Source organism: Phytophthora sojae (genome assembly GCF_000149755.1).
Source record: "Phytophthora sojae unplaced genomic scaffold PHYSOscaffold_2, whole genome shotgun sequence".
NCBI lineage: Eukaryota > Oomycota > Peronosporomycetes > Peronosporales > Peronosporaceae > Phytophthora > Phytophthora sojae.
In genome coordinates, this window is record NW_009258116.1 from 3719558 (window position 1) to 3741772 (window position 22215).

Sequence of the window (22215 nt, forward strand, 5' to 3'; positions counted from 1 at the left end):
CCCCAGATCGACGCAGAAATCGAAGAAGTCGACGGCCATGGCGTGTTTCGGCTGCTGCGGAGGCGTCAACGCCCGCATGCTGTTCCTCATGGCCTGCGCCATGATCGAGTACATCGCACAGACCGTGGTGCTGGTGCTGGGGCCCATGCTGACGCTGCATTTCTACCCGGAGACGTCTTTCCACCGCCTGGGCTTCTACACAGCCATCGTGTCCGGCTCGGGCTTCTTGGGCCACGCGCTGAGCTGCGGCTTCTGGATCAACTTGGCGCGCTCGCTGAAGAGCAGCAAGGGCGTGATTCTGTGGGGACTGGCCGTGACTGGCGCGGGCTTCTTCAGTCTGCTGCTGTGCAAGAGCTTGGTGGCCATGTCCCTCGTGCGCTTCGCGACGGGACTCAGCAGCGGCGTGGTGCCCGTGGCGCTCATTGAGATCGACAACATCTGCGGCAACCGACAGACCAAGCTGGCGCTCGTGACCAGGACGCTGGGAGTGGGCATCGGAGCTATCTGCACGTTCGCGTTCATCACGCTCGGCGTCAAACTACCGCGGAGCGCCAACGAGGACCCGGTCGTGAGAGACTCGTCGCTGTACTTCTACCCGTTCTGCTTCGTGTCGATCCTCGCGTGGATCGCCGTCATGGTGATGCTGGTGGCTCTGCATCTGCGGAGCCGAACGTCGTACACGCAGCTCGCCGAAGAGGACGACGACTTTTTGAACTTCATGCCGCAGATCCAGATTGACACGCAGTCGTCGCCACGGTCGTCCACGAGTTTGAACACGAGCAGCACGAGCAGCAGTGAAAGCGGAAGCCCCATGGCCACCACTGTGGCCCACGTCAAGTCGGCGTTCGAGGAAACCTTTAGTCGAACTGCCGTGAGCTTGGGCATCAAGAAGGCGATGAACTCGCCGGCAAAGTTGGCGACGATCAAGCTGTTGGCGACTCCGCAGCCTCACTTCCGACTGATTCGCGGCATTCTGCCCCACTACTTCCACGGCTACACTTCAGATGGACACCTGGTCGTATGGGATTTCGTGGGGCGTGTCAAGATGGACAAGCTCAACGCTGCTGGCTTCACGACTGCGGACCTTCGTAACCACTACCGCTTCTTCTTGGCCTTCGCACAGGAGACGCTGCTGCGCACGCCGACCCAGAAGATCGTGTATGTGGTTGACCTGGACGGCCTCTCGCTCCGTGATGCCGACGCTCGTGCAGTGGACAGTGTCTGTGCTGTAGTGAAAACGCTGCAGCGCGAGCTGCCTGAGCGTCTACATGCTCTAGCAGTCCTGAATTCCCCTGTGTGGTTCTCACAAGTTATGACAAGTATTCGCCCTCATCTCGCTAAGCGCACAGCGGACAAGGTGTCGTTCCTGGCGAAGGAGACGGCCACGCAAGATTTGATTGCACTTATCGGCGTTGACAGTCTGCCTCAGCGTTATGGCGGACGCAACGGCGTTGAGATCGGCAAGAGTGCTCAAGAGCGCTCACTGGACGACCTGCTCAAGCGAACAACTGCATCTTTGGAGCGCACACTCGAAATTGTAGCCACCCCGCGCTCGCGGCACACAGCTGTCAGCCGTTCACGCGCCAGCAGCATCCGTTCGACCATGAGCGATGAAGGTAGTGACGAAGAGGCCTTTTTTGACTGCTCGGAGTATGGACTGCAGGGTGTCGAGGACCTAGAGGACCAAGAACCTGTAGTGTCCGTGGTGGTTCACTCGCAATCTACCCCGTCGCCAAAGACGGAGGCTGTGGCCCGTAGCAGTGCTGCCAACTCTGGGACGTACCAGCCGCTCGAGAAGAAGCCTGTAAAGCCGACTCGGCCTTCCCCCAAAGTGGCAGACACGCCGATGCCTGAGCTGGCGATCACGCGTGAGCCGCTGGCGTGTCTGGTGCTGCTCGTCTTCTTCTTCTGGTCAATGGTGCAGCTCAGCTTCGACGAGATGCTGCCGCTGTGGTTTTTCAAGCAGAACCCGATCACTCTTGGCGGTAGCGTTCACGCTGAGCCGCCATCGGCGAGATCTACGGTGTCGTCTATCACTCTCACGGTGGCTGGAACGTTTGCCTCGCTGTCCCTTGCTGTTCTCGTGGGTCAGATCATGTCGGCTGCTATCTGCTCTTCTTCGCGGAACGTGATGACGCCTCTGGCCACGCTGCGCGTTGGTCTGCTGCTCCAAGTCCCCATTCTAGGCTGCTTCCCGCTCATCGATCTGTTCAAGGTGGACGAACTGCCCTTCTCGTGGTTCATGGTGGTTGGTGTGCTTATCGTGAAGCAGCTTGTGGCTGGTGTGGCCTCGCACGGTATCATGCAGCTGCTGGACAACTCCATTGCCGTCGATCGGCGGCTAGCTGTGCATCGCGCAGCGCAACGTGTTCGGTACGTGGCCCACTTCATCGCCAGCGCCGCTTCTCCGGCGCTGTTCGCTCTGCTGGGTTACTTCGAGCAGGCGTTCCCGTTCGACCAGAGTCTGCTGTACTTCGTGCAGGCGCTGGGGCTTGTCTTCCTGCTGTTCTTCTCGATCGCCATCCCGAGCAGGATGAACTTCCCGGTGCTCTTCAGTATGGGTAAGCGGTGATGCGTGCTTGCGGCCGAAGCAAGAACTTAGTCGTAGACCGCCTTTGATGAATGTACTTCTTCCAAATGAACTAACTATACCTCGGAGCGAACTCGGTCTCAGTGATAAGTGTAAGCATACATGTTTGGGGGCTTGCAGTGTGCTAGGATCGATATCTACATCGCTACTCGCTAGCTTGACTCCTATAGTGGATCCTCCGCAGGGGGCTCTGCTCTGATCATAAATGGCCAGCCAAAAACGCTCGGCACTATCGTACCGTACGTAGAACGCTTAGAAAGCGGCGTCCTTGGGCGTGAACGTGGCCATACCGGTGCGCTGGTACTGGATGAGGACGCCGATGAGCACGATGTTGAGCAGCACGAGCGGGTAGAACTGCATGTAGAAGATGACGTCCCAGTCGAAGATGGCCAGGAAGTACGCCAGGTACACAGCCGTGATGTGCGCGCTGATGCCCAGGAACGAGGCCACGCGCACGAGGCCGCCGAACTTCTGGCGGTACGCCTCGTGGTACTCGCTGGTGCATGATGCCAGCAGAGCCTGGCGGTCGAGCTCGGCCTGCGACGCAGCGTCCGACGTGAAGGAGGCCTGCACGGTCAGGTAAACCGAGTAGATGCCCAGCAGGATAGTGTCCAGCGCGCAGGCCGACTGCTTGCGCGCGGCACGGTACTCGGCGCGCACGCTGGCGACGGTTTCACCGTCGCACTCGGACTGCGGGAGGGCGTTCTCCATGTACACGTTCTTGATCTTGTCGTAGATGATGGCGTGCAGCCAGAGCGACATGCCGGCCCAGAAGCCCAGGTGGAAGTACATGACGCTGCCGCCGTAATGGTGCTGCATGACGGTGCCCATGATCCAGAAGTTGGGGGCGATGACGAGGCCGTCCACGACGCCGTCCAGGATGCGGCCCGTGCGCGTGCCGCGCTTGCAGAGGCGCGCGACCTGTCCGTCCGTGCAGTCCGAGACGATCCACGTGAACATAAAGAGCGCGGCCGCCAGCAGCGAGTTCGAGGGCTCCCAGGCCAGCGGGTAGTGGAACTCCGAGTCGTAGAGGCACAGCGCCGAGGCCCAGCCGAGGAAGAGCCCGAAGATCGTGATCTGGTTGGGCGTGATGATGAAGGGCAGGTAGCTCACGATCACGGCGGGCACGGCGGCCAGTCGCCGGTGCCAGTAGTAGTCGATGAGCTCCTCCACGTCGTACATCTTGGTACACGTGGCCTTCTGGTAGCGCTCCAGCACGCTCTCCTGCTGCTGCTTCATCTTGGGCTGCTTGGAGAAGGAGCCCGAGGACGAGGCCAGGGGCGACGACGACTTGGGCGCGAGCTTCATCGTGTCCGACTGCTCATCGCCGCTGCTCGTGGGCGAGTTGGAGCGCGAGCCCGCGCGGTGCTTGACGCCCTTGGCCACGTCGATGGTCGTGCCGTACATCTCCTCGCTCGGCTTGGTGTCCACACTCGGCATTGCAACGACGCGCTCCCACGAGTAGCTGCTCGGTCCCGCCGTAATCGTGAAATGAGGTCTGGCGGCAGGCGGCGGCGGGGGTTCGAGGCCCTCGCCTCGAGTTTCACCTTCTGTTCCCAGGACGTGTCGCATATACGGTCACTAACTTGACATGCAAAACGGGGGTTTCACCCCGATTTAGCGTCGTCATGTGGTTTCAGTATGCCGACTCGAATTTTAAATCCGAGTCGAAAAATGTTGATCCGAGTGCAAAAGAGGATTCACCGCCGAGTTATCCAAGTGTCTGGCGAGCTAGCTCTTCGACAGCTCTACGCAGGACGCCATCAGCGCCAGCGCTGCCTAGATGGACTTACACGTGTGGCCTTAGCTGTATTTGCAGCAGTAGCACCGCTGCCGCTGCAGGTGTATATCGTGTTTTTTGAAGCCAGCATCGCCGCTGGCTTCAGCGCCACTAGCGATATTCAGTCGACATTACTGCCGCCGGAAGACTGAGCAGCGCGAGGAGCTTCTTGCTAGGTTTCACACCCGTTAGTGCTCGCTGCAACCAGCCCCAGCCCATTGCCTAGATCTTGAACTTTAGCTTGTTTGATTTTGACCAGCAAATGGCCCTGCGAGTGCAGCCTAGCCTGGTTCCGCGTAATACGCATTTGCGAAATTGCGAAGCCCGATCTGCTGCGAGCGTGATGACGGCCTGGTGGTCGCTGAATTCTCTGTCCCACAATCGCTGTCTGCATTTCGCGCAGCGGCGGCGGAGATGTCCGGCATTTCGGGCCGCGGGGTCTGGTCGCCCCCGCTTCGGGGCTTGCCGGGCTCCGTGGCTCCGGCCCCGTCGATGGGCGCTCCGAGCGCGAGCGTGTCCTTGCCCCTTCCAGGCCCCGCCCAATGGCGCGGCGACAACTGGATTGAAGTGCCCGAGCGTCCTGTTGCGGTTTCAAGCATCGCCAGCATAGTTGTCGGCGCCAACTTGCTGCATGCTGTAACTTCGGCGTGCAGTTTGATAGACGTGTTATGTTCTCTCGGCGCGGGTCTTCCTCGCTCGCACTGTGACGCCGAGGCCTTGGGACGCTGTTGCTGTCTGCTTCCGCACTCCGATTTACCCATTCCAAAATCTCGACGCTAAGGACACGGCTGGCTAGCATGAGATGGGGTGGCGAGCTGCCACGTACCTCGGCCAGCCAGCATGGATACACACCGGCGGCAACACGGCAAGCGGGGCGAGCTGCCGCTGAGCAACCACCCACACTAAGCGCCGCCACCGCCAGCGCCGCAGACTCGTGGGCATGTAGGACGCGAACCCGCGTAGGACGCGAAGTCCGACTTCCCGAGGCCGAGACATGTTCCAGGTCGGCCGCGGCCCGTAATCAGCGGCGCGAAAGTGCCCCAGCAGGTGCAACGCTACTGCTCGCCTCCAGCTGCGAGTCGCTGAGCGCGGCCATGGCGCCGCGTCCTCTGCCAAATGGCGCCGCTCCGATCGAAGAGATCGCCACCTGCTTGTGCGTCCATCGATCGTCGGCATGCGCGTGCGCGGCGGTCGTTTATGGTTCCTCTTCACGACACCGCAGGCATCATTATTATCCTAGCGCCAGAGTCTCGACGGTAGTCGACCGAGGCGTGTATGAGCATTGCCGTGGCCCCACCGAGCTGTAGGCAGTCGATGTATCTGCCACGTTGCCGCATGCTGGCGTAGAAATGTGTGTCGCCAAACTTAGTAAATCCAGGGAACGCAGTTCTCGTGATGAGCACCTGCATCACTTGACCTCTGGTTTCTCTGCTGTGCCAGCTAATAACTTCCCGCGTTTGGATCGGCTGCGCAGCTTCTCCGCTGCGCTGGATCGCCTACCAGGCGCGATTTTGGGGAGGCCAGCGCGGAAGCCAATCGCTGCCACTTTCGTTGTCGGTGTCTTGGCAGGAGCAGCAACGAGAGGGGTACTATCAGCTACTTTGCCACTTGTGGGGCCTTTGGCGTCTTTTGTGGCCCGAGCAAGTAACGAAGACCCGGCCTCCTTCGCAGCGGAGGCGAGACGGTGCCAAAAGTCTTCAGTATGATAGAGAATCAAACCGGGTAGTGAGATTGCCGAAATTGCGATAGCGCCCAGCGACCAAACCTGCACAACATGTACACAGAGAGGTGGGTCGATTTATCTCGTGTGTGGCGACCAATATTGATAGCCTTACCTCATACATGATGCTTGCACCGGGATCATCATTGACAGAGACAGCTAGTGCTACTAAGCTGGTCCAGAGCGCCATTATGGCACCAGCCATACGAAGCCCATTGACCTGCTCAACATTGTAGCAAAAAAATAAAATGAGATTATTTTCACTTGCGCCATGGCTTGCCCACACATGACTTCCCACCAATGAAAGCATACAGGGCCTCATCTTCGCGTTCATAATGCCAAGCGTTAGTCTGTACACGCTTTAGATTAGTGAAGCATCACCCACACTCGCACTCAATCATCCAGGATAACTTACGAGGTCGAGATGCAGCTCGCAGTAAGTAGCAGTGCGTTGGCGTTGACGGATCCTATAACACTCTACGGAATGAAGCACACGATAGTCAGACGTGCCGGCCCCAATCGACGAAAGAAATTTTGACAAGACTCAGATAGTACCATGGCCAAGGGTGCTTTTAACACTTGTGCAACGCGAGTATAGCGTACGTGCGTCCAAAGCGTTGGTTCAGGTGGAGACGCCTCACAGTTCAGCTGAATCGCGATGACAGAACTTGTGATGCAGAACACTAACAGCATGAAGCTGCCGGCGGCGACGAAGCCGCCCTGTAGAAAAGTGAAACACGAGCTATCCAATGTAGGCAGCGTCATGCCAGACCCTTCCGTTTTGCGGTATCCGATGATACCACACTCCAGTGGAAGTAGCAGCCCGATCATCATCGGTAACGCGAGCCATTCACAGTACAGTCGCAGCACCAGAGTGCAGAGGCCTTCAGCAGGTGAATTCTTCGGCTGCGGCTTGAATAACGGAAATCTCTTCGCGCCGAGGATGAACGAAAACAGCAAAACTCCAGGCACAAACCCAAGCGACAGGTACAGCATAAATCTCGGGAACTCACTTGGTTCAAGATGGCTCCACAGAGGGTACAGTAGCGAAAGCCGCAGTATTTCAGCGACGCCTCGACTTGATTTGGGCCAGGGCACCACAGGCAAAAACGACAGTGCTGTCAGTTGCACCCACTGTACGAGCTCCATGAATGTTGCAATGACAACGAAGATATTCTCAATGATGTGGTGCCTAGCCGGTTTGGTCGGCAGCCCCTTGCGAGTCGGCCCACTCCACTTGCCTCGCAGTAAACGAGCCCCGAATGACTTCCCCGTCAAATTCTCCCACCTTCTCGGGAATGCAAAGGTGTCCTGCTTGGCCTGTGGAAATCGCAGCCACTCGATTGCCCTGCCAGTCACGAACGCTCCGACGCCCAGCAAGACGAGCATCATCGCGATTGCCAGCGGCAGCTCCCAGTACAGCAGCTCCCTCCTGAAGCTGCACTGTACGCCGTCGTACATTGCGTAGCACCGACAACGCTCATACGCGGCTCCATCCTCTGCTTCCACGACGCAGTCTCCATGCAGACACACCGCGTCATTCGCGCCGCACATTGCTGTCGCTTCAAGATCTATTGTGTGCACCACGCACAATTCGGTGGCATTACCACCAATCACATTCCCGTCACCGAATCAATGTAGCCATGGTTTTCCCGCACAGTTGCGTTAGCGATATCCATCCACTATGGTGCTCACGAGGTCCGCCGCTGCTGCCGCCGCCGCTGCGTCACCCGCCCCGACCCCCACCGGAAGTGAGGCGCCCAAGGATCAGCCGCAGCCTCAGCATGAAGCCCAGCCCGACGCGCAGCCCAGCGCGCAGTCGTACCGCTACGTGACCGAGGAGGGCGTGAAGCACATCCTGGCCTACCGCTACAGCGGCAGCGACGCGTCTCTGCTGTACAACCACGTCATCTCTCCGGCGGCCCAGTGGCTCGTGGACAACGTGCTGTCGCCGCGACTGGCGCCCAACGCCATCACTATCGGGGCGCTGTCGCTCGTGGTCCTGTCGCACGTCATCATGCTCTGGTACGTGCCCTCTACATAGAGATAGAGATGCTGGAGACTCTGTGCACTGACTTCCTGACTCCACATGCTGTTGAACTGACCTGCAGGTACTCGCCCAATATGGTGGAGGAGACGCCGCGATGGGTCTACGCGAACGCGGGCTTCTCGCTGCTGTTCTACCAGATCTTGGACGTGGCAGACGGCAAGCAGGCTCGCAAGACGGGCAACTCGTCGCCGCTCGGACTCCTGTTCGACCACGGCTGTGATGCACTGAATGTGGTTGTCAGTGCGTGCACTTTTGCGTCCACTGTCATGCTGGGGCCGACGTACTGGGTGAGTGTGGCGGTGATAGTTTCTATGGGAGAGTAGTCGAGGTGTTCGTACTGACGAGGTGTGTCGCGTTGCTTTACTAGTCGTTGTTGACTTTCTTGGCGCCGGCGATGGTGTTCTTCATGGCTACGTGGGAGGAGTACTACACGGGCACTCTGGCGCTCCCGGTCATTAACGGACCCAACGAAGGCTTGCTGATCATGTACTCGATCTACTTTGGCACGGCCATTGTGGGCCCTGCGATCTGGACTCAGCCAAACATCATCTTCCCGCAGCTCAACAACAACCACGTGTTCGTCTTGGTCACTATCATCAGTGGCCTCGGCCAGTGCTTCTTCAGTGGTACGTGTTTGATATTCCTGTACGTTTGGCATGATGTTTTCGAGAAATCTAACCTTTTTGTGGTATTTTACTGTCTTGCTCAGCGGTGGTCGCGATCCGATCTATGGAAAGCAAGGCGAAGGATGGCGCAGCGGCTCTGTTTGGCATCACTCCTTTCATTGCGCTCGTCATCCTGTCTGCGCTTTGGGTTCTTTGGTCGCCGTCGGATGTGTTTACGGACCACCCACGTCTCCTTATCTGGACTGTGGGGCTCGTATTCGCGAAGGTATGGTATTCTCTGCGGGGTTGTTTCACTGTAGGCATTCGTTCTAACATCAATTCTTTTTCGATTGCTTTGTAGATGGTGATGCACATGATGCTTTCGCACATGTGTGAAGAGCCGTACTGGCTGCTGCGCAAGACTTTCCTAATCCAACTTGCGGTCTCCTTCCTGCTGGTGGCTGGTATAGTGCCCTGGGTAAGTTCGTCCCGCTGCTGCCAGCAATTTTATGGTAGTGAGTAAGAGTTTGCTAAATCGATCGTTCTCTATGCTGCTCAGGGTCACGAAAGCTCAGTGGTTGAGCTTTTCTTCGTGATCTCGCTCTCTGCTTACGTGCACATGATCTACTTTTTGTCGACGGAGCTCGCCACAATTCTCGGTATCCGCATCTTCAAGGTGAAGCAGGGATAGAGCCTTTCACTTTCTTTTGGCTTTGAACTCTTGCGGGCGAATCTAAGGAAATGACGAAGCCATTGACTCTTTGATAATCCAAGCGCATTCACGCTATCATCAAGATCAGGACTGCAGCTGTCTACTTCGTCAGCTTGTTAAAAATGAGGAAACCTAGGGAATGGATGAAATACTAACTATATGAGCGGGTGGCATCGCTCCATCACGCCGCAGTCTCCACTACTCATGACGAAGAGCCCGAGCGCTACGGAAATAATTCCCAGCAACATTGCGATGATGAAGAGAAGCGTGTTCCGTTGCGACTTGCGTCCCTAGACATTTGATAGACACAGATTGCCATTGTCAGTCAAATGCTAAGCAATAAGAAAGCTTAGGCAAACGTACCACAAGTCGAGGTTGGGTCATGGGTGTCTGGAGCTGGTTGATGCGTTTATCCAGCAATTGGTACCGCTGCACCATATTCTTAACGGCCTCTTGGAGCTCCTGCTGCTGCTTCTTGATGGAGTCTGCTAACAACTCGGCACGCTCGTCGCGCATTTTCCCACTCGTGACAATGCTGATAATGTCAGCTTTTATCTGCGAGATCTCAATCGCGCGGTCCTGTTCCTGCAATTCCGCGTCGTATTTGCGGCGTTTGCTATCCGCCTCCAACTCGCTCAACTGCTCTCGTTGAACGCGCAGCTCGTCCAGCATGTCTTCATGCAGATTCACGACGTCGTCGTTGTTCTGCGACTGCCCCGAGTGCAGCAGCTTGCCCTGCACGATCTGTGACAGCTGATGGTTCAGATTCTCCAAGGACGGGAAGATGCCACTGGCCTGCTTGTCAAACTCGGCCTGGTTCCTCAGTAACTCGTCCTTCTGCTGCACGAGCTGCGCGATAGTCTCCTCCATCTGCCGCACGTACGTGTGCAGATCTTGTTGCGTCCTGCCTTCGCCGAACTCACCGGCATGCTCCTGCTCAAAATTGCGTTCCACATCTTCTCCAAGCCGCCTCATACTTCCCGATCTCGGCGGTGACGGAGACGCAGCTCCTGTATCGTCGTTATCCGTGACGTTGTCAAAATTCAGCGCCTGCTGCACGAAGTCCGTGGAGTAGTCTCTCAGATCCTTGGCCGTTGTGCGACGTGGGGTGGTGGTGGCTCGCACTCTACCCTTGGGGCTCATCCTTGCTCTACCCGGGCGTTGGACTGCTGCTTCCGCCTCTGCGGCCGGCCACTTGAGCTGCTCGTCCGAGAGCTCCGCTAGACGCATGCGGTCCGAGCGGCCAGAGTCCTCACCACGCGACAGCTGCATGAGCCGCTCGCCCGACGCACTGCGCAGCGGCTGCGGCGTGTGGAAGTCCGTGTCCAGCGGCGCGGGCCGCAGCGAGGCGTCCTTGAGGGCTGCAGAGCCGCTGCCGCCGGTCGTGCGGCTGCGAGTGCGCATTGCGGGCCCGTCGCTCTCGCGGAACAGGCGGTCGCGGTCGTCCTTGACCATGATCTTGTGCAGCTCCGACAGCTCCGAGCGCGCCTTGGAGATGCGCTCGTTCAGGCGCGCGTCGTCCTCCTTGGAGCCCAGGCCGGCGTCGCTCGACATGGGCGCGGCGGGCATGTGAGCTTGAGCTTGTCCGGTGTGCAAAATCACGCAATGGGAAGTTTCCTTTTTTGAATTTACACCCTGAACAAGCAACCGGGTTTCGAACGATGAAGATAGAGTTGCAAAATCAGGGTAAGAATGTTGCGTTTGCGTTAAACGTCATATTTTAGGTGAGACCGTGCAGGACAGGATAAGGTGCTTTGGGCTTCAACATGACAGCATAGGCTCAACATCACGGTGGGGCAAGCTTCCTAACATGGTTGACACTCTGTAGCTACATTAGGCAACGTTCCCTATTACTCCTCAAACGTGTCTGGCATGGGCTCATCTGCAGGTGCAGCAGCAGTGGCTTGGCCAGAAGCTCCTTCCGCTGCGGCTGCCGTTACGATGGACAGCGACCGTGTCGACGGAGGAGCAGCCATCTTCTCCTCTAGTGTTTGTGGTGCGGCGGGCTACATTGATGCAACCGTTCAAAGGTTAATGAATCAGGCGACCTCGAACATGTTCAGGTGCAATAGTTGGGTAATCGCTTACCGGTGTGGCATCCAACTGAGCAAAGAGCTCCTGCCGCAGATTGTCGTGGGCGGGATTGTGCTTCGTGAATCGGATCGTGGACCCCTGCTCGTTGTTGTAGACGTTCGTGAGCGATTCGTCCACGCATTCCTCCACTTTGTTTACGTAGTTCTCCGGGTCGTGGCGAAACCTGCTTACCAGTAACGGGACACCAACGAAAAACCATAAGCACATACATCACTCCCACATAGACCTGTTTAGTGCAGTGCACGAAAGTCCCCACAAATGCACTAAAGTACTTTAGTGCACGCTCTAATCTCCAGCATCAGTTGTGTGCAGGTGCCCCAAAAGTGCACTAAAGTACTTTAGTGCATTTGTGGGGACTTTCGTGCACTGCACTAAACAGGTCTACTCCCACATAAACAACGATTATCGACGTACATATCCAGCGCAACGCCGTTCGCCACCGTTGCCAAATCGGGGAAGTCCTTCATGTAGAAGATACCCTTGAGGTAGGTGAGCACGGCCACCATGTAGTGCAGCTCCGGGTCCCATTCCGGGAACTTGGGCTTCAAGTCCAGCTCCTTCGTGTCCTCGTACACATACGGGTGGAAAATCTTGGTGTTGAACACAATGCGAGGATACGTGCCCGGGCCATTGTAGCTGCCAACAAACAAGCACAGTCAGCCTCGTAATACGACTACCTCAATGGCACTAACAGCGTTTGTACTTACCTCTCCGGCAGGAAGATGGTGAACTTGAAGATTCCGTTGCGATAGAGTCCGGCGTGGATGAAGATGGCGCCGTACCAGATGCGCGAGTGGTCGAAGCTCGGCAGCACGTAGATGCCGCTGGGCACGTGCTGGCGCAAGTGCTTGTACTCGATCATGAGTCCGTAGTCCTTCATGGTCTGCGACCGGTACTTCTGCAGAGACGACATGGGGCCATCGCTCACGCCCTGCTCGCTGGCAGTTTGCGCGTCGTCCGGCGCCGCGTTCGGCGACGGCTGCGAACTGCAGATTCAACGCAAAGGGCGAAACAAATGGTACGACAATGCGTTAAACGACTACGTGGACACGAGTGTTGCAGGTAGAAGGCGCTGTGAGGAGCGGGGCCCACGCCACGTACGCGTCCGACGAGGCCTTGAGTCTGCGCAGCATCCTGAACTTCTTCCCTGCCTCGGTTCAAAAAGTCAATACTGTAATCGTATCGTACTTAGTGGAAACATGTACCAACTAACTCGTACTTAATCGAACGCAAATGTACCAGCGCGGCCGAACAGCTCCATTAGCTTGGGCTGCTGGGTGATCATGACGGGCATCGAGCGCTATGGGTCGTCGGGCGCGCACACGGTGGAGGGCAACGTGGCTGGGTCGCGCGCGGCCAAGCTGACCAAGCAGCGCGAGAAGCAGAAGCAGGAGTACGAGGCCAAGCGCCAGGATATCGAGAAGACGAACCGCCGAGGGACACGCATCGACGCCAACTTCCAGTCGCACCAGGACGACGACGAGAGCGAGTTCAAGGTGCGTTGCTTTGATTGATTCAGCCAGGCAGCTCATGGGTTTTGCTATGAATCTTCGTTATTACATTATGCTAAGTGATAACTTTGCGGGTGCAGCGTCAAACGGTGGGGCTGGTGACGGCTGAGGAGTTCCGGAAGAAGCGCGAGGACCTGCAGAACCGCAAGAGTGCCCCAGTCGACCTGCAGTGAGAGCTGTTATCCCTCGTTGTTTGGATTTGTATAGATATTTGATGTGTTGTGGCTGTCGGTACTGTTGGTGATAGATCGGAAGAGAAGCAGAATGAGCCGAAGAAGAAGAAGAAACGAAAAGCCAAGAAGATGGGACCGCTATCGTTCGATATGGACGGCGGAGAGGATGAAGCGGACGAAGAGCTGACTATGAAGCCCAAGCGTGTAAAGAAGAGCATCAAAAACCCTAATGTGGAGACGGATTTCTTGCCGGATAAGGAACGTGAGAAGGAAGAAGCTCGCGAGCGCCAGCGGCTGAAGGAGGAGTGGGAAGCGGAGCAAGAGCGAATCAAAAGTGCGTATCTCCGCTATGCTGAGATATCGCATCCATTGCTGAGATCTGAGCGTTAATGTGCCTATTGTGTCTGCAGATGAGAACGTCGCTGTGACCTACAGTTACTGGGATGGCTCTGGTCACCGACGGGAGATTACGGTACGTGTACTTTTCGAATTGTAAGTCGTTCTGGTGACATGTTCTGATCTTTCTTAACATTGCTTTTGCTGTGGTAGGTCCCAAAAAAGACTACAATTGGCAAGTACCTGGGGCTTGTTAAGCAGCAGTTAGTGACTGAGTTCGCCGAGTTGCGTGGTGTCGGGGCCGAAAATTTGATCTACATCAAGGAAGACCTCATCATCCCCCACGTAAGCTTCTTATTTGTTCTGGCCAGGAAATAAGGAGGTGCTAACGTTTTCTTTGTTGTTGCACCTTTAGCACTACTCTTTCTACGATTTAATCGTGACCAAGGCGCGTGGAAAAAGTGGCCCTCTTTTCCACTTCGACGTGCACGACGACGTCCGTCTTGTGCAGGACCGACGTGTTGAGAAGGACGAGGTGCGTTTTTACTGATCTATCAGTTCGGATCACAGCCTTGGGTCTAATTTGTGTTTTGGTCTCTGTAGTCTCACCCAGGCAAAGTTGTCGACCGTCATTGGTACGAGAAGAACAAACACATCTTCCCCGCCAGTCGATGGGAAGTGGTAAGTGGGCTTTTCCAGTGTTGTGTTTATAATGCGTGTGTGCGCTTACATCACTCCTTGCATGCAGTACGACCCAAGCGTTGTTCGCGAGAAGTACTCTATTCATGGAGACTAATTTCGAGGCGAGTCGAACATCACACAAGTCCTCACTTTTTTCCCCCATCGGTAGAAGAATGCCAACAATAATGAGACTGTTTCGCCTGAAGTTGTTAAACCCGACCTCACATTTGATAACCTGAAAAGCTGATCAAACTGGCAACGGAAAGCAATCGCAATAAAGATGATACAAGCATGGTCAACAGCGCCTGCTGTGTGACCCGACGCCCGATGCAACTCCTTCATACAAAGATGGCAGGTATCTTGAACTGAGGATAGCAGAGCGATGTCAGGGTTGGCGTGTCTATTCATCCTCGTCGGACTGAATGAACTTGGAGTAAGAAGTGTTCTGACATTCGCCGTTGGCATCGAAGACAGCCTTGTAGAATGATCCGTCGGCGCCCACAACTATGACACACCCAGATGACCGTGTCAGTTTACATACTCACACTTCCAAACAATTTAGGATGACGCAGAACCTACCGACGATGGTGTTCTTCTCCGTCCCGAAAGCGCAAATCGTCCGGGTCTCCGGTACACGGAACTGAGCGAAGCTCCACTCAGAGCTGAAGTACTTAGGGAGCAATCCCCGCATGAACGACAAGCTACACACAGCGATTGCAGCAAAAATGTTAGACTGTGAATGCAGCATAAGTTGAGTAGCACATGGATACGTACCTGGACTTGGAGTTTTCAGTACCGTCATCATCGCCGCTACGAGGAGCACTTCCCGCCGAAAAGTGCGACGGGGCACTTTGAGACGGAACATTTCCCATCGTGGTCGGGTCGGACGAGAAGCTGTGGCCAGAACCCTCGGCCGTAAGCGAAAAGACGTGCACCGTGCCCTTGTCACTTGAGCAGGCGAGCAAAGGCGCGGTAGGACTGAAGCAAATGCTGTAGATTTCCGCGCGATCCGCTCCACGGCTACGAAAATATATCCACGTCAGCATAACAGCTTCCAGCGCATTGATCATGAATCCAATGCTACACTCACCGCAACTCCTGCGTGATCTGACCACTCTGTGTGTCGAAAATACGAATGAGCGTGCCCTTGTCTGACGCCGTTGCTAGACGCGTGCCATCAAGGTTCAGGCAGATCTGCAATAACACGATTTCGATCAGTACTTCCAGCAGCAGTAACCACGGGCCTCACTGACAGAACCCTCACCTGCGACAGCTCTGCTTCGTGGGCGGTGATGAGCGTAGTCTTTCTGAGATCATACAGCTCAATGCGCACGGTGCCGCGCGTCACGCCTGGGCAAGCCAGCACTGTGTTGGACGGATTTGGGCACAGCGCGCACAGGCCCTTGGGGTTGGCAATCGTCTCGATGTGGTCCACCAGCTTCAGATCCGCTGCACAATAAATCCTAGAAGTCAGAATAAGTCCAGCACTGCACTAAGAATCACCATAGACTCACAGAAGTTGTAAACGTAGATCTTGTTCTGCAGCACCACCACCACACTACACGGCCACAAAAAATTTCGGTAAAAAATACTGAAGAAAATCTCCATCGAACCACTAGTCACTCGTACCGGTCGCGACGGAGCTTCACCGCCTTCACCTCACTGCGGAAGCTCAGCTCTCCAATGTTGCGGCTCTGGTGGTCGTCCCAGATCATAACCTAGTCGTGTAAAAACCCACATATATCGTCAGCTCACAATTGCTCAGCGGTCTTTCGATCCACAAGCGGCGTCACCTTGTTAGGAGGGTATCTCGGATTGCGCCCGCCGCCGACGATGGCCAGGATGTTGCAGCGGAAGAGCATCTCCACGATGCCGATGCCGCCATTAGAGAAGTCTGCCGTAATAGCAAAAGACAAGTGAGGTTAGCCTGTGCAGCGCAGTAGTTAAGCCTTCACCTGGTTGCTGGCTTCTAGAGCGCTCGGACCTCGGTGGAACGTCTCCTTGAACGGGTCGCAGTTGAAGATCTTGAAGCCGGAGTCGGTACCGCAGGCGAAGCAGCCTGGATAGAGGCGTAAGAGGCGGCAGGAGGCGCGTCAGAGCTCGCGGACGGGGGAGGGATCTAACATGGAGAATAACGACGCAGAGAGGACACGCAGGGGACGCACCGCTGTCCTGGTTGAACCCCACGAAGAGGAGCTCGTTCTGCTGCTCGCGGCTGAGGTTCATAACCGACATGGGGCGCGGGCGGAGGGCGGCAGGAAGACTGCGGAGTGGGCGTCGGCTGGAGCTCTCGCGCGGCTTCGCAGATTTCTGAGTCGAAGTTCGGGAGAGAAGGATGCGGAGCGGAATGGGTCTGTTGAATTTCAGTATGAATGGAACCCGCGGTTCTGGCGGGGACGGGCTGGATATACGTGATTTAAGTATTGAGATTCCCGAATGCAACGACACAAAAAAAGCTAAATCCAATACATGTAATTGATTGAAGGCTAACAATAATTGGTTTCCATCAATTATTGTTGTGTATAATTATTTTACTAATATATTAGTTTCACCGAATAATACCCGGACTACTATTTGTGGGTCTCAGTTCTGGCAGCAGCAAGATAGCGCTCTTACAAATCTTGAAGGATATGAGCTGTGATTGGTTAAAACTCGGTTGCTATCTTGCTGCCGACCCCTTTCCATACCGCATTTCGCGCTACAGCGGTTTAAGAGATACACCTTTATTTAGACCAATCAGAGATGCGAGAGAAAAGTCCGTGGGATCGCATGTAGATTCATGCTCTTTCGTAAGACGATACTTAGCCCCAGAATGCCTATCATAAGACAACGCGTCTTACGTTTTCCGATCAACGCGTTTTGACTACATCTTGGTTTTTGTATACCAGTGGCTACATTGCATATTGTCTGTCAAAACATAAGACAGTTTGTCGGACACTAGTTTGCGCCATACAATTGGCCAAAAGTGTTCAGGTCACAGCGGCATCGTTGCCGCGGACGCGGTGGCAACTTTGAGCGCCGAAACGATGCAGTTGTATGGTGCGGTAGGGTAAGTAGCCTCTTGTTCACACATGCCTGTAGTTGGCCGCTGGCAGCAAGCTTAAATATCGGCATAATGACTGCACGAACGCGTGCATGCAGTCCGTGGAGCTGTTCCACTCAGAGGTGCAGCCGTTGTAGGGCACGGAGGTACGATGAAGTTGGCAGACGTAAACTAAGAGGGACAAATAGCTCGTAACGGTACTACATGTACATTTTAATGTAGTAAATGTTATGCTTGAGCGTACATCATAGTAGTTGTGAAGGCGTGGCAGCCAGAGAACGGTGTTGCCAGTGGGCTTCCCGAGATCCTCCAACCCCCTCTTACCTAATCATTACAGTCCGGCAACAAAATGCAACCACGTACTCTGCAACCGCGATAATACCTAAATCTCATACCTACGACGCTGAGGTGCGGAGAAGCTCCACACTGCTGCGCGGGCGCTCGGCGCGCGCCATATCGCTGCTGGGCTCGACCTTCGGCATCGGCGAGTTACTCGGTATCTCCTGCAACTAAGCCACTGCCTGCAGCCATGCTTTTTGTCGATGCTACAGCGTAGACTGGTTTGCGTATGCGCGCTCTATCCGAATCTCCATATTCTACGTAGTGTTAGTACTTTACTGTAGAAAGGAGAGTTGGCGTGGTGGGGTGAACGACAACAGTCGTTCACCCCTGTAAAGCGAAGAAACATTGCTCCACTACGGGAACAAACGGTCGCATGATAACTGTGCTATGATGTCCTTACATTCCTGGCAAGTATATTTAAATCTTCTAGCAGGAGGTTAGTGCATGGCGTCAGGATCAAAGGCCCGGACATTTCAAGGGGCATTTTTCAAGTGCGCTGCCTCTAGTAAAGGGGGCAAAATGCGCACACAGATAAATCAGTCCAATCTACGAGCCGAGATGCAGCAACACTCGAGACTACATAATGCAATATTAACCAATGAAATTGCTACATTTGATTTGTCGTCAAACTGTCTTACGAATGCTCGACACAAGTGAGAGATACACCCCTAATTTGGGTAGTTTTGCAATCACATTGAGCCACCAGTTCCAAGCGCGCGAAGGCAGAGGGGAAGAGCTGCGCACCGCTCGCCAACGTCGCGCTGCCCCCTCCCCGCGCGCTTGGAGGCATACGCCTCGTCGGAGTGATAGTTAGTAGCCTCGCCTGGTGTGGGCCCAGTTGAGGCGCGCCTGAGTGCGGGATATGGGGAGCACGAGGTTAAACCACAACGCGCAAGCTCGAGAGAGCGCACAACACGGCTGCTGCAGCGATGGTAGTAGAAGAAGCAACGCTGTAGATAATTGGTTTAGTGGTGTGGTTCCTGTGCAACATAGTTGTAGATGGCGCCTAGACTTGTTGCTAGCTTAAGCGCCATTCTAGAGGAGATCGCTCCGCGCCATCCGCATACATACAACCATCTTGCCATTTTTGTGTACGAAATGATCGCGTGACCCAGTTTTGGGGTTTTACATTGTTTGTAGGCTCGAGTGCAGTAATTAACCTAAACCTATGACATGGGTGTGTTTCTCTACATGCGAAATGCGGTACTGCCACGATTTTGGTGCAGTATAGCGCCGGCAGCAGCAAGATGGATCCCACCTATTGCCGGACCGCCCCAGGAGCGACGCCAGCGGGAGCCGACGTTCCCCCGACGTATATGAGTCCTCCACAGGTGCTTTCGTTAGATCAGATAGCATGGGGCTGCTGGGGTTGAGCGGATCGACCGCCGCGGGCTCAATCTGACCTCCACCGACCCCGTAGCAGTGAGTCCTCGCATCGAAAGCATGTGACAGCTTGCCGCAGCACGCTGCTGGGCACCTATAACATGTATATATGTATGAGAGCACTATGTAGTTGAGCAATAGGCTACATGAGCAAGAAGACCACGCATGAGGCATCTTGCTGCTGCCGAACTGCAAAGGGGGTCTCAGTTCGTTCCGTCTCTGATTGGGAGAAATTTGGAGGGTTTTCGGAGAGCGCTATCTTGCTGCTGCCAGAACTGAGACCCACTATTGTGAAAACCGGCAAAGATGTCCAGACCAGATCAGCTTGATTAGGTGGGGTAGAAAATATATAAAAAGGGGTACAGACGAACCCCCCAGTAGTGGCACCGGGTTTCCGATAGGATTAGAGAGGAAGCCACGCACGACAAAATCCGCCGCATGCAATGTACTGATATTTAGTTAAGTAGAGAAGAGATCCTGCTTCTGTCTGAGAGAATACCGGCGTGCTTCCAGCAATTGGTTATAGTTTTCGAAGTGACCCCGTCAAAGGCCTCCTTGCTCCATTTCAGAGCAGTGTAAAGGTCGACTTTAATCTGATCACGGTCATCGTAATAGCGCTCGACGCTATCCATCACCTTCTTTTTGGAGTACTTGCTTTTCACCGAGCGAATAATCCCTTGGTCGAGTGGCTGCAAGCGGGACGTTGTGTTTTTTGGCAAGAACGCAAGTCTGATGTTGCTAAACGACACCTCTGGCTGGACATGCGAGCTTACATTGTCCACCAGCAGCAGAATCTTGCGGTCTTTGAGCCACATCTGGTGGTTGACCTCGCCCAACCACTCCAAGAAGATCGACGTAGTCATCCATGCCTTCGGGCTGTGCTTGTAGATAACGCCAAGCTCAGCACGCACATCACGCCCTTGCAACGGGCGCAGAACAGCAGCGGAGCCGATGTATAGCGGCGGCAGCTTGTCGGGGCCGTCGGCGTTCACGGCCAGCGCAAGCGTGATTCGGTTCTTTGGGTCTTTGCGTCCAGAGACCGCCTTCTTTTGTGTGAGCGTCGTCTTTGCGTCTTGGCGAAAGAAGAAAGCGGTCTCGTCGAAGTTGTAGATTTCAGAGCGAGGATAGGCGTCGGTGAGCTTGCGTATCTTCTTCCTTCCCTCTTCGACGGCGTCGTCGTCTACAGAGGCAGCTTCGCCGTGCTTCCGCTTCTGCGAGATTCCGTTGCGCTGCTGCAGTTTGTACAGTCATCCGTTGGATAGTTTGAGGACACAGATATCGCCGTACGCCTTGGAACGTATAGCAGCGACTCTGATCACATCGCCTGTGACGGCTTCGACAGTTCCTTCCATGTCGTTGATCTCCTTCATGATGATGTCGTCGGTCTTGCGGTGTCGCAGAGAGACCACCTGCTTCCGACCACGGTGCGACTCGGCCGTAGCAACCCAATGCGCCTCCCGCTTGACAATGAGGGCAGCACCTTGGCGAGAGAGAGGGGTCTTCAGCTTCAAGGTGCGTGTCGCCCACTCCGCGACGTCGGTCAGGCTCTCTTTTGCGCGGGCCTTCTTCGCGTAGGTGCAGATGACGAGCTTCTGCTCGATGGTCAGGCGGCAACGGCGAGAGGTGTTCGTGGCGGGCATCGGTTGCTTGGACTTGTGACGCTGGGTGGAAAGATGTAAGATCGTTGAAAAAGGCACTGAGTGGGAAGCACATAACCGGGCCATCGAGGTACATGGGTACAGAACCTGCAGGCACTCGTCTGTCTCTAGGTACCAAATGGCACTGAGTCAGGTAATATTGGTACCGAGGTTAAAAAAGAGGGGTATTCTATTCAAATAGATTTCATAAATTTCACCAAATGTAGAGATTTCGTTGTGTGGCTCTGAATGCTTCAAGAGCTCTATGTTACACGAATGTTGCAGGAAATATGAAGTGGTGGCAACGGTCGTTCGAATGTAAAAAACACTTGGCGAATCTCGTATTGACCAAGAAACAGTATGATCACCTTGTCGACTGCTAGTACGGGAGTTGTTGAGGACTAGGTCGCGCCAATCGGGTGTAGAGTTGCGCTAGCAACATTGACGTGCCTACTAGACCACGTTATAAACCTGACAATACTGTGCTACTCTACAAACTGCACGTTACACTAATGGAGAGAGGGTAGACTTGCAGCATTGCCATGACAACGTAAAACCCGCGTATTGTCAACTTCTATTTAACGACGCACCGAAGCGCTCAGTTATGATCTTCTCTCAGTTGGCCAGGCATCCAACTGCCTCACACACGGTCAAATCGACCCTGAAAAGGCGAGTACGCATACCATTCTTAAAGTGCCTGTAGATACATCAATCGAGTATGCATAGTACCTAAAGGTACCCGTACGGTATCTACAGACACACACACACCAATAGGTACCCTGTCGTTATCTACAGGTACACAGACTATCAGGAACGTACACGTGTGTATTATACGATACGAGCGTCACCCTGAACAGCTTGAATAAGGCTCTGCGCCCACGTATACATCTCGAGGAAGCGCCACCGCGTCAACCCTTGATGTTCTTGGTATCCCTGGTCTCAACACTTCACCACGTCCGTGTAGCCTAGCGCAATCTATCCAGCCGTAGGTCCTGGGCGGACCCTTTCGCTTGCGCGGCGCTCTTCAAGCATTTTTGAAATCATGTTGTGGACATCTCGGAGCGTCACGTCCTGGTCTAAAGGATAGGCAGTAATACATTTAAGAACCCCCCTCCCCCCATCGTAGCTATAGCGATAGCACTAACGCACCTGTCACCTCACGCAAACGCTGCATGGTCCGGCAGTTCCAGCTTCGTGTACGTTAACCTCGGAGCAGACGCCCAGGCGCTGAGCAGCGCCTGAGCGCGTCTCCCAGTCATCGCGCAGTCTCAGACACTCCCCCCGACGCTCAGTATACGTGCAGCCTTTGCGTAGTCTCCCAGCCCTCGCTTAGTCTGAGACACCGACTGCCGTTCTGCGCAGTTCTGGCCCGCTATCTCTCTCTGTCAAAGCCGCCTGTACCAGTCCGTGTATTAACCTGCTAGCGATAGACATACACATGAGAGAGCAGGACGGGGGGGAGCAGGAGGAGGAGGGGGGGGGCTCGCTCACTATACGTATAGAGCGTACATGGGCATGAGCGGGATGGTGATGGGATGCTGATCTTCCTGCAGATTAA

The 22215-nt window shown here is 55.0% G+C and overlaps 10 protein-coding genes across 10 annotated transcripts; 3 read left to right on the top strand and 7 right to left on the bottom strand.

Annotated features, from left to right (window-relative positions):
* Positions 1–37: 37 nt before the first annotated feature.
* PHYSODRAFT_541541 (hypothetical protein) lies at positions 38–3361 on the top strand (the record flags this gene model as incomplete). Its single annotated transcript, XM_009520924.1, has 1 exon — positions 38–3361. One exon carries the CDS (start codon positions 38–40, stop codon positions 2570–2572), a length of 2535 nt encoding a protein of 844 aa, XP_009519219.1. The 3' UTR covers positions 2573–3361.
* Positions 3362–4651: 1290 nt separating this feature from the next.
* PHYSODRAFT_296177 (hypothetical protein) lies at positions 4652–5131 on the bottom strand (the record flags this gene model as incomplete). The annotated part of the gene is made up of 1 exon (XM_009520925.1): positions 4652–5131. One exon carries the CDS (start codon positions 5129–5131, stop codon positions 4652–4654), a length of 480 nt encoding a protein of 159 aa, XP_009519220.1.
* Positions 5132–5778: 647 nt separating this feature from the next.
* On the bottom strand, positions 5779–6280 carry PHYSODRAFT_296178 (hypothetical protein; the record flags this gene model as incomplete). Its single annotated transcript, XM_009520926.1, has 2 exons — positions 5779–6135; positions 6206–6280. The coding sequence occupies 2 exons, from the start codon at positions 6278–6280 to the stop codon at positions 5779–5781; spliced, it is 432 nt and encodes a 143-aa protein (XP_009519221.1).
* Positions 6281–6567: 287 nt separating this feature from the next.
* PHYSODRAFT_482009 (hypothetical protein) lies at positions 6568–7644 on the bottom strand (the record flags this gene model as incomplete). The annotated part of the gene is made up of 2 exons (XM_009520927.1): positions 6568–6757; positions 6830–7644. The coding sequence occupies 2 exons, from the start codon at positions 7642–7644 to the stop codon at positions 6568–6570; spliced, it is 1005 nt and encodes a 334-aa protein (XP_009519222.1).
* A 130-nt stretch (positions 7645–7774) lies between these two features.
* On the top strand, positions 7775–9436 carry PHYSODRAFT_296179 (hypothetical protein; the record flags this gene model as incomplete). The annotated part of the gene is made up of 6 exons (XM_009520928.1): positions 7775–8115; positions 8202–8427; positions 8508–8766; positions 8850–9031; positions 9107–9223; positions 9305–9436. 6 exons carry the CDS (start codon positions 7775–7777, stop codon positions 9434–9436), a joined length of 1257 nt encoding a protein of 418 aa, XP_009519223.1.
* Positions 9437–9778: 342 nt separating this feature from the next.
* Positions 9779–11026, bottom strand: PHYSODRAFT_487523 (hypothetical protein; the record flags this gene model as incomplete). Its single annotated transcript, XM_009520929.1, has 1 exon — positions 9779–11026. The coding sequence occupies one exon, from the start codon at positions 11024–11026 to the stop codon at positions 9779–9781; it is 1248 nt and encodes a 415-aa protein (XP_009519224.1).
* Positions 11027–11488: 462 nt separating this feature from the next.
* On the bottom strand, positions 11489–12464 carry PHYSODRAFT_480919 (hypothetical protein; the record flags this gene model as incomplete). Its single annotated transcript, XM_009520930.1, has 3 exons — positions 11489–11714; positions 11966–12187; positions 12259–12464. The coding sequence occupies 3 exons, from the start codon at positions 12462–12464 to the stop codon at positions 11489–11491; spliced, it is 654 nt and encodes a 217-aa protein (XP_009519225.1).
* Positions 12465–12834: 370 nt separating this feature from the next.
* PHYSODRAFT_296182 (hypothetical protein) lies at positions 12835–14367 on the top strand (the record flags this gene model as incomplete). Its single annotated transcript, XM_009520931.1, has 8 exons — positions 12835–13047; positions 13143–13231; positions 13310–13569; positions 13646–13707; positions 13785–13916; positions 13987–14106; positions 14175–14252; positions 14320–14367. The coding sequence occupies 8 exons, from the start codon at positions 12835–12837 to the stop codon at positions 14365–14367; spliced, it is 1002 nt and encodes a 333-aa protein (XP_009519226.1).
* A 227-nt stretch (positions 14368–14594) lies between these two features.
* Positions 14595–16511, bottom strand: PHYSODRAFT_353896 (hypothetical protein). Its single transcript, XM_009520932.1, has 10 exons — positions 16418–16511; positions 16237–16311; positions 16046–16146; positions 15882–15970; positions 15767–15810; positions 15517–15701; positions 15343–15446; positions 15027–15272; positions 14832–14953; positions 14595–14756 (listed from the first exon to the last, which is right to left on the bottom strand). The coding sequence occupies exons 1-10, from the start codon at positions 16485–16487 to the stop codon at positions 14653–14655; spliced, it is 1140 nt and encodes a 379-aa protein (XP_009519227.1). The 5' UTR covers positions 16488–16511; the 3' UTR covers positions 14595–14652.
* Positions 16512–19475: 2964 nt separating this feature from the next.
* On the bottom strand, positions 19476–20660 carry PHYSODRAFT_480573 (hypothetical protein; the record flags this gene model as incomplete). The annotated part of the gene is made up of 2 exons (XM_009520933.1): positions 19476–20252; positions 20331–20660. The coding sequence occupies 2 exons, from the start codon at positions 20658–20660 to the stop codon at positions 19476–19478; spliced, it is 1107 nt and encodes a 368-aa protein (XP_009519228.1).
* Positions 20661–22215: the final 1555 nt, after the last annotated feature.

What these genes read in the sequence shown, in the direction of transcription:
- PHYSODRAFT_353896 (XM_009520932.1), bottom strand. Translation starts at nt 16,487, where the DNA reads ATGTCGGTTATGAACCTCAGCCGCGAGCAGCAGAACGAGCTCCTCTTC. An exon ending in CAAGGAGACGTTCCACCGAG is followed by an intron (nt 16,147 to 16,236) that starts GTCCGAGCGCTC and finishes CTATTACGGCAG; the next exon opens with ACTTCTCTAATGGCGGCATC. An exon ending in ACGAAGCAGAGCTGTCGCAG is followed by an intron (nt 15,447 to 15,516) that starts GTGAGGGTTCTG and finishes GTGTTATTGCAG; the next exon opens with ATCTGCCTGAACCTTGATGG.